We start from the raw sequence: 9356 nt of genomic DNA on the forward strand, positions 1-9356 counted from the left end.
CCTCCGTATTCGTCATGACTGAATTAGACAGCTATTATCGTTGTTGCCTACACGTCAATTCTTTAAAACTGAAAATGTTTAGAATACAATTGAACCTGGTGCTTACGCTTTCAAACACCGGGTAACAAGAAACAATCACTTTTATGATATGTACTTTATAAATGAATCTTAGCTCTGTAGTTGTGCCTTTCACATGTCCTGGTTCATTGATAGTGCATAATTAGGCTTTTGCTAAACCAAAACTAAACATTCACTCCCCTGGTAATAATTGCATTCCTGTCCTTCTGCACGTCCGGCTTTTTCTCAGGGTCGCCATGGCGGAGCTTCTGCGACTGCTGCTGCGCGTGTCCGAGAAGGCAGCGAACGTGGCGCGCGTCTGCAGGCGGGAGGCCCCGCTATTTGAGCTCCTAATCCAGGAGAAGACAGGGGACGACAAAAACAAGAAATTTGTACAGGACTTCAAAACGCTGGCAGACGTTGTGATACAAGAGATGATCAAACACGACGTCGTCGCGCAGGTCTGGGAATAATCGTTGTCAAAAATTTTAATAATTAATTATCACTCCACCTGATCATTTGTGTCGAGGTTTTTACTTTATCGGTTAAACACATAGGGGCATAAAATGGCATACGTAAATATGAAGACGAGAACAAGCCCAGGCTCGTCATTTTCTTGCTCGTTTCCGACTTAATTGCTGATTGTGGTGGTGTTACCATGGTTTTGTAGTTCCCAGAGATGAAGGGATTTATCCATGGAGAGGAGTCGAACAAGTTTGAGAATGGACTAGGTGAGTTCTCATTCAGACTGCCTGGGAGGGGGATTCTGGTTAACACAAAGAGGGCTGGAGCACAGGCTGTCAGTCACTTGGCTGCCTTTTTAAAACTGCACAAATAATGGTGACAAATTTGATTACCAGTCACATTGCATAGGCACTGTAACATACCAGTCACATTGCATAGGCTCTGTAACATACCAGTCACATTGCACAGTCTCACTGTAAAATTTGAGTTAGAAAATGGGTGGTAACTGTATAGCTCGTAGGTAGGTAGTAATTATGTTGCTAGATTGCGGAGACCTAAAGTTCACAAAAATAATCTAATAAATGGCAGCATTAAACCGACTCTGTTGCACTGCAAGGTTCTTAACCTATATTTCCTCATGAAAGGTCAGGCTGTAAACAATTATGTAAGTAGTCGTTTTAGTCATTAGGTAAATATTATGTCATTATGGAAATGATTGATTGAATTTGCATTCAGATTAAGTTGGAGTTAGTGATGCCATGGAGCGGAATGTGGTTGTCCCAGAATGTGGTTGTCTCTGAACAGCTGCTACTAAAGTTACTGAGGCGCATGAAGCAACACAGAAAAAAATAGTGTAATTCAAAACTTCTAAATGAGGTATTTCCTGCCTCTCACCCAATGCATGCTGGGATAGGCTGCAGCATCCCCTGCATCCCTGGCCAGGATAAGCGGGTATAGATAATGGAAGGAAGGCTGGATGGATAAATAACATATCCAAAAAAGCGAGTGTCTTGTTGGCGCTCGGTGTCGGTCCCGGAGGCCGTCGGTCACCGGCTCGTGTTGCCCCCCCCCAGGGGAGAGCGTGACGGTGACGCTGTGCGGGACGGAGGAGGAGACAGCCGCTCTGCTGGCCACCGTGCTGGACGGCGACGCGGCCGCCGCCGCCCTCCTGGCCCGAGCCGTTCACCAGGACCTGCAGGTGGAGGACGAGGCCGCGCGGAGCCTGGAGCTGCCCCTCAACCCCAGCGACCTGGGCATATGGATCGACCCCATCGGTAATGGCTGCCCGCCCGGTGGTCTGGCCATCTCCACACTGTGCATTAACAACCTATGGGGCAGCAGAAAGCCAGTCCTACTGGATGAGTGGATTAAGGCTATATGCATGTGATGGGTGGGGCCAGCGAGTTGTGGATGTGGTTAGATTCTAAAATATAATTTCTGTCACCATAATATCAATGGGCAGGGGTGGATAGTGCTGGTCCTCCAGCCACAGGATCTGCTGTGATTTCACCTCAAAAGTAGTGACCAATTTAGACTAAAGAAACCAGGTAAGTTACGTGTAGAATAAACCGTGTGAATTGCTCGGTTAGGGGTGGTGCAGTAATAGCACTGTCACCTCACAGCAAGAAGGTAATGAGTGATAAATCCAGACTGAGGGCCTTTCTGTGTGGAGTTTGCATGTTCTCCTCGTGTCTGCATGGGTTTCTGTCAGGTACTTCAGTTTTCTCCTACAGTCCAAAGATTGGAGAACAGTTGAATGCAGTTGGTTAATTGGAGAGGCTAAATTGCCCGTTGGTATGAGTGAGTGAGTGAATGGTGTGGGCGATGGACTGGTGACCCGTCCAGAGTGTTTTCCTGCCTCTCACTCACTGCATGCTGGGATAGGCTCCAGCTCTACCCCATTCCCCCATGACTTTGACCAGGAGTACAGCGCCTGAACAGTAAAAATTGTGTCTCTGTCCAAATACTTACAGACTGCACTGTAATGTCTTCCTCTGTGGTATCACCGGGGACGGTTCTTCCCCTTACAGGCTGTGGTGTTTGTGCCGTTCCTCAGATGCGACGAGTCAGTACATCGAGGGTCGGGAGGACGAGGCCCCGCAGGGAGAGCTGTGCCCCTCGGGGCTGCCCTGTGCCCTGGTCCTGATCGGGGCGTACCTGCGGGTCAGCGGGGAGCCCGTAATCGGAGTCATCAACCAGCCCTTTGCGCACAGGGACGCCTCAGGCCAAGGGTGAGAGTCAGGAAACCAGGTGCTCCGGTGCTCCCGATGCTCCCAGCACGATTAAAACACATTAAGAGAGTTTGGCTGCTACTGTACAATGAGCCTCGTGATTGGCTGAAATGTTCACCAGGCAGGCAGGGTTTCAGTTAGCATTACTCAAACGATTAGCCTATGGCACATTATGGGAGTCCTCTAGTCATGCAGCAACATGTTGTTAGCTTGTGCCGGTTGTAAATGATTCACAGCTCTCCCATGCAAGGGCTGCTCATCTCAGCTGGTGGTCCGTGGAGTTAGAGTAATTGGCGGCTGGTGTGTGGCTACATGCTTTTCGGAGGACACATACTGGTCTTTGCCTCACCAAATCGTCTTGAGGATCTTACAGCCATGGGATGAGCTTACAGTGTTGATAACGGCTATTCCAGATTGCATGAATGCATACAAAATTTGTCTCAAAAAATATAAAAGGGTGCGGTGCGTTTCTGTTGCAGCTGGACGGGCCGGCATTTCTGGGGGGTGTCCATCAACGGGACCATCAACGCCTCCTCCTTGCCGAGGCCTCCGGGCCGCTCCGCCGCCTCCGCGGACGGCGCCGGGGAGCTGAGGGCGGTGCTGAGCTCGGGCGAGAAGCAGGCGGTGAAGGACGCGCTGGGCCCGCTCTGCGGCGGCGGGCTGGCGTACGTCTCCGGCGCCGGCTACAAGATCCTGTGCGTCATCCTGGGCCTGGCGGACCTGTACGTCCTCTCGGAGGGCAGCACCTTCAAGTGGGACTCCTGCGCCCCCCACGCCATACTGAGGGCCCTGGGGGGGGGCGTGGCCGACCTGGCCGAGTGCCTCAGGGGAGGGGCTCCCGCGGAACTGGCCTACCACCAGCCGAGGGCGGGGCGCAAGGGCGCGGAGCGCTGGGCCAACCACGGCGGGATCGTGGCCTACCTGGACTCGACGGGGCTGGCGAGGGTGATCGGGGCGCTTTCGGGCAAGATCTGAATCCTCAGGATCCTCCAAGATGAAGGAATACCCTGAACTTAAACGCGTGATCTCAGAGTGGGTCGGGTGGGTAGTGTTTTGTTTGCTGTTCTGTAGTAATTATTATGAGTCTCTTCTCTTGTATGGTGCAGTTGGAGGGGACGCGTGAGAGACTCATACACAGCACTAGGAAGTGCAGCCTTCCTGTGTTCAGGCTGCCGCCATTCAAATTCTTTTTTTTAATCCAAACTGCTTTGACTTTCAAAGCGATCTATGTAAAACTACAGGGAAGATAGCCTGTGGGCAGCTTCTCTGTGTGATGCCTGGTGTTCAGGGAACAGGTGTGCAGGCAGTAGCTTATCTAAACTAAAGCATGTTTCGGTGTACAATACAAATGCCAGGATACAGAGGAATAAAAGTAGGTTTGACTTCCTTCTAAATTATTTATCTGGCTGAAGCTCCATGTTTGGTGCTTTCAAAATGGACAGTCTGTACTTTGAATTAGGAACATTTTATTGTAACGGAATTATTACAAAATTTGGTTGTGATGTGAAAGCCAGAGTAGTGTCTCATCCTCTTGTCAGAATTGAGCCAAAAACAGAAGTAGAGTTAATTATCCATTGGTATTGCCAGTTAAGTATGATTTTGTCTAGACTTACCTACCTCCATGGTGGGATCAAGGGGTCTCTCCTATCGCAGGTTAACAATGAATTAATAATAATAACATCATCTGGGAGATCATCAAAACCTTGCAATCAGGACAGCTCAACTTATTAGAGCAAGAAGATCATTTGTAAACACGCTAGTGGTGAAGAAACTGTTTCTCATTGGTTGGTTCTTCATCATGGGATTTCTTAGACTAGTGTGATGGAGCGCGAGTAGGATGAGGAGGAAGGCCTTTTTCACTGGAGAAAGCCCCAGTGGTGTGCTGATTGGCTGAGCTGGATCAAGAACACTCCAGACTCAATGCTATTGGTCAGTGATGTTGTCACCGTGGAGACCTTAACATGTTTAAGAATTGCCAGTATTGGATAGGGTGTTGAAGTTGAAATCCACACCGTGGTCCAATTTGAAGAGTGATGGTGGCAGTTTTCTGTAACCTCATGTTTTGATAAACATTAAAGCAATCTTGCTGTGCTTGTACAGAGATGTTCGCTGATATAATCTAAGTCCAATTAACTTTAGTAAACATTCCAGCTACTTTCTTGAACTAAGTTGCACCAATGCGTAATTCATTGTGTGGCTTGATTCCTGTGCATCATGCATCGAAGAGCACTGAGCGGTATTTCAGTCTTTATTTCTGTAATGCCTCCCTACACGAGCCGGAAGCAGACTGTCCGGCTACCAGCTCTGAATTTACTGCCTCAGTTATTGTTAGTCGTATTAAATCATTGACAGGGTTATCACCTGTGCTCCTCTCTCCTGTTTAGCCAGGCTTTTGTTTTCATTCCCAGGAATTAATTACGTCCAAAAAAGGATACAAAAGGCCTGGCTAGCAAGGCTAACTGATTGTAGACAGGATGGGGAGGAGAGTACTGTCTTAACACTGCTTTTATGTTTTAATCTTTTAATTCCTGGCATGTTGTCAGGATAGCTTAGTATGTTCATCAAGATTGCTGACTACTCTGTGCTAAGTGGAATAGTTGACCCGAGCACTTAATGGAAAACGAGTTACTTTCCTGTCTCCTACAGCTCTCTTTGTGAAAATATACATGGCAAGAGTGAACAGGAACCCTTGCTCATCAAAAGTATATTCCCTTTTTAAAGCAGTGCATTCCAAGCTCATTGGTGTACTTTTTCCACACCATAGGTTTACAGGTAATTGGTGGTTGGATCTGTGATACAGAAGAGGTTTTCACACTGCAGTAATGATAGTTTTCATTTTACATATTATCCCCGCGCCTCTCAGAAGGCAACCCTGAATCTCTGGTTAAAAAAAAAGTCAAGTTCCATGTTGCTATGGGAACCATCATTAAGACAGTAATGTTTATATGACAGTGTAATTGACATCATTTCAAAAGTATAATGATAATGAATAATAAAGATTTGAATTTTAAATGCATACTGTGGTAATCTGGGACATTCCAGTGGACTGATTGCTGTGTTGAAAATGACTGGCGGGACCTAGGGGGGCTTAAGTAGGGTAATGAGAATGAGAGATATACGGAGAGTGCACCGGCCAGTGATATCTGCAGCTTGTCTGATGTGTCTGTTCATGACCACATCTCCAAGGAAATGACACTGTCTGGGGGAAGAATGGTCTTTTTGGGTTAAGTTTATTGACTTCGGACACATCTGTATATCAAGGGAAGGTGGGCGGGATCTGTGAGTGACAGACGGTCATTCTGGACATTTTAACATGAGCTCCACTGATCAGTCTGCATGGAATTACAGGCATTCGATAAGCAACAGCCCGCAAACTGCAGAAATCCATACCGTTAAAACTAGTATAGGCCATAATTCTATTTGACAATTCCTGTAAAAGAAATACAACTGACAACAGAGTTGATTTGAAACAGTGGGGTTTGAACGAATGTCTCAGGAATCACTTCATGATTCTCTTTCACCTGCTTGTGCGCCACTGTGTTTAACACAGAAATACTGCATAAGCTCATGAGATAATCAACAATATTCAAAAATCTGCTGCAAAAAATGTAAGTGGACATTATGGACCTGGCAGTCAATGGATGCAACGAATCTGCACTTAAAAATGGGAACGTTCAATCATTATTAGGCCAACGGCCTGACGATTAACCAATGGGAGATCTCTGATAATGTATTTATAGTGCCGTCTAGATGTCACGTGCATTTAGGCAATTATATGATTTGACCTACAACGTTATTAAATAAAGCACTCTCTAAAGTAATATATTAATATGGGTCAGATTGCAGCTACTTTTAGACAACTTAATGACAGCACCACATCAAACATAACAAGAATAACTTTCCAGCCAATTTTGGTCAAATTCTCCTGTTCGGTTCCAGCGACGAGAATGAAACTTCAGGCAGGCCTGTCTTCTGACCAACAGAGCCACTGAAGAGGCACAACAGCCGAGGGGTCAGGCAAGCAGGTTTGAGCAGCCATCCACGCAAACACTTCCAGTTATGGAGAGGTGTAGCGAAAGCGTGTCCCAAACGGAAAAGCTCATTTGCCTGAACTCAAGAGTTCAGCAAACACAGGCAGAAGTCACGAGGAGACCTAAGATCAGAGCTAAAGGGTCCAAGTCAGTTTACAGTAAATTAAGGATTAGAAAAATGGGATTAGGGGGAAAAAAACTGTTGAGAAAAGAGAGCAGGGGAGTAATAAAAATTGTTCAGAAACGTTTTAGGGCATCTTTTGCTTTCTCCTCACGGGAAAATTGGGTTTATAATAGAATGGAGGCTATTGTTATCAGAGAAAACGCCGTCACCAAATTTCTTTCAGTTGGCAGACGTCTGTGAGCCTTACCACCAGCAAAAAGCTACTCTTATTGGCTGCTGCAGTCATGTCGCTGCATGGTTTTACGAGAAAATGTTAAAAAAACACAAAAGGCTGAGAAGTTCAAACTGGTTGGCAGAATGTTGTGTAAATGAGCAAGAATATGAGGAAATGTAAGAAGCTGGTGATGGGTGAAAATTCACATTAACCAAACGGTGACCCTTCGGTAACTGGGAGATGTTGTGTGGCTCCGAGTGATGAGTCTGTCCCCAAAACTCAAGAACAGACATGTTCTCTGTGTCAAAAAACAAAAAGGGTTTTTTGTGCGTGAAATCCAGTGAGTCACTGCTTGCGTATCTAGGAGACACTCTGTGTGGCGAATTAAACTGCCCTTTTCTGACACAGGGTGGGGGGTGCAATAAATATGTGGGTGTCTTATGACTCAACAACCAAAATACTGAAGTAACACAATGCTGAACAAGAAAAATGCATGTACATCAAAAACATAATACTGGATCATACTCACAGTAGTCGCAAGGACTGTAGCCAACTGACAGCTTACAGTACACCACAATGTCATTGTGCTCTTTCACAGCTTCATATTATTCTCACAGGATCTTGTGAATGAATATCATTATTTTATAATACCACAATATTTATAATCGTATTCCTGACTGCCAAGATGCTACAGGCACTTGAACCAGATGAAGCACAGACTCTGCTTAGCATACAATGCAATTAACACTGAGATGGATGTACTGGAAACTGGCTTCAACGTCTTATCACCTTTTTAAAAATTCTAAATCCATTAAACAGTTTGCAAAGGCTGCCTTTGTGTACTAAACTGAATAGAACAGAATTTTAGACATGGTAACGTATAGTTTAACAGTCAAAAAAGGTTTCAAAATGGCTGCCGATTTAGGGGGTTTATCTGATTGTAAGGACATCAAAGAAGAAAATACATAATACAGAATGCAAAGAACACAAAATGAGTACAATTTTGTCCCAAATATGAATGCAGCACATGAAAAATGTGAGTTAAAAAGATGTTTCAGAATGAAAAGTCCTATGTGTGCGTAATCGTGAAGTCATGACACATCCACAAATAAAAAAAAGTGATATAATGTTGATATGTGTACCAGGTCATCATCATTATGGAATTCCTTCAGTTTATTCTTAATCCTGATTATGGACCATATCTTGATGCAACACACTCTTTGGACACAGGAAAGGAGAGCGACATTTCACAACTATAAACTGCAGGAAATATAATCTTGCACACTGAGGGCTGTAGTTTGTGAGTTTTTCTGTTGGAACACTGAACCAGAACAGCAAAGTCTGGTGGCCAAACACTATATTTAATTCAAGTAGAGATTACAACAGTATAACTTAATTTACCATTTTAACATGAAGGGGTTATGTGACGGTGATGTCCATTTCCACAAAGTAGCTGTGCACATATCTCCATGAAATTATGAATGAGGCTGAAAAATATGTCCATGTGAGTTTCTTCCAGTGATTTATCACCAGTATGCATTTATAGCCATTATTTTGCATAGATGACTAAAGGCATGAATAACTTGGTTGCTCCTGTAACCTTAAAAAACAAATGAAATGCTCATCCGTATTTTCTACAGAGATACAGACACCTGAAATATGATGACTCCGTAAAAGGCGGCCATTTTGGATGAGCATTGATTTTGTGGTAACTATTCGGTATCTGCAGCTCTAGCTTCAGTTTTTGTCTTGGCAGGTAGGTAAGGAATAAGCATAATAAACATGAAGGAATTGTGAGGAACAGTCCTGACAGCCTAGTCCATTTCCCATGGAATGACTCAGCAGTGCACACATACATTTATGCAGATTAAGTGATCGCGGTGAAACTGGATTCGTTAATTAACATCTTGGTGTCCGTTACGTAACCCTACAAGCTGGATGTCTGGATCACAAGCAGAGCTAGCCAGCAGCTAGAAACCCAGCCTGCCAGCCTGGTGAATGCTAGACCTTCTTGAGATAATCCCTGCACAACATGCAATCAGCTCTGAGGACAGTGTTTATTTTTACCCGTAATTACACAGAACTCTTCCAGAGAACGGGAATGCTGGATATACGAGACGTTTCCCGAGAACAGGCAATCACTGCAGGACTTTGTCTTTGTTTGCGTTAAGCCCTTCCTCCTAGTCCAGATAATCTGGGGCACAAACAACAAGCCTCAAATGGAAAGTGATTAA

At 45.0% G+C, this 9356-nt stretch overlaps 2 protein-coding genes across 3 annotated transcripts in view; one reads left to right on the plus strand and one right to left on the minus strand.

The window, feature by feature from the left end:
• Positions 1-343, minus strand: part of LOC118211821 (protein S100-B-like) — a 9392-nt gene extending 9049 nt beyond the window's left edge. The window contains exon 1 of the mRNA XM_035389319.1: positions 259-343. The gene's annotated coding sequence lies outside the window, so the exon portion shown is untranslated. The remainder of the gene's footprint in view (positions 1-258) is intronic.
• Positions 1-5769, plus strand: part of inpp1 (inositol polyphosphate-1-phosphatase) — a 6581-nt gene extending 812 nt beyond the window's left edge. For both annotated transcript variants that reach the window (XM_035389314.1, XM_035389313.1), the window contains exons 2-6: positions 308-518; positions 728-788; positions 1596-1796; positions 2579-2753; positions 3233-5769. In XM_035389314.1, the coding sequence (XP_035245205.1) occupies positions 315-518; positions 728-788; positions 1596-1796; positions 2579-2753; positions 3233-3728 (1137 nt within the window). In that variant the 5' untranslated portion in view covers positions 308-314 and the 3' untranslated portion in view covers positions 3729-5769. The remainder of the gene's footprint in view (positions 1-307; positions 519-727; positions 789-1595; positions 1797-2578; positions 2754-3232) is intronic.
• The last annotated feature ends 3587 nt before the right edge of the window (positions 5770-9356 follow it).

The sequence above is a fragment of the Anguilla anguilla genome, chromosome 13, assembly GCF_013347855.1.
Source record: "Anguilla anguilla isolate fAngAng1 chromosome 13, fAngAng1.pri, whole genome shotgun sequence".
Taxonomy (NCBI): domain Eukaryota; kingdom Metazoa; phylum Chordata; class Actinopteri; order Anguilliformes; family Anguillidae; genus Anguilla; species Anguilla anguilla.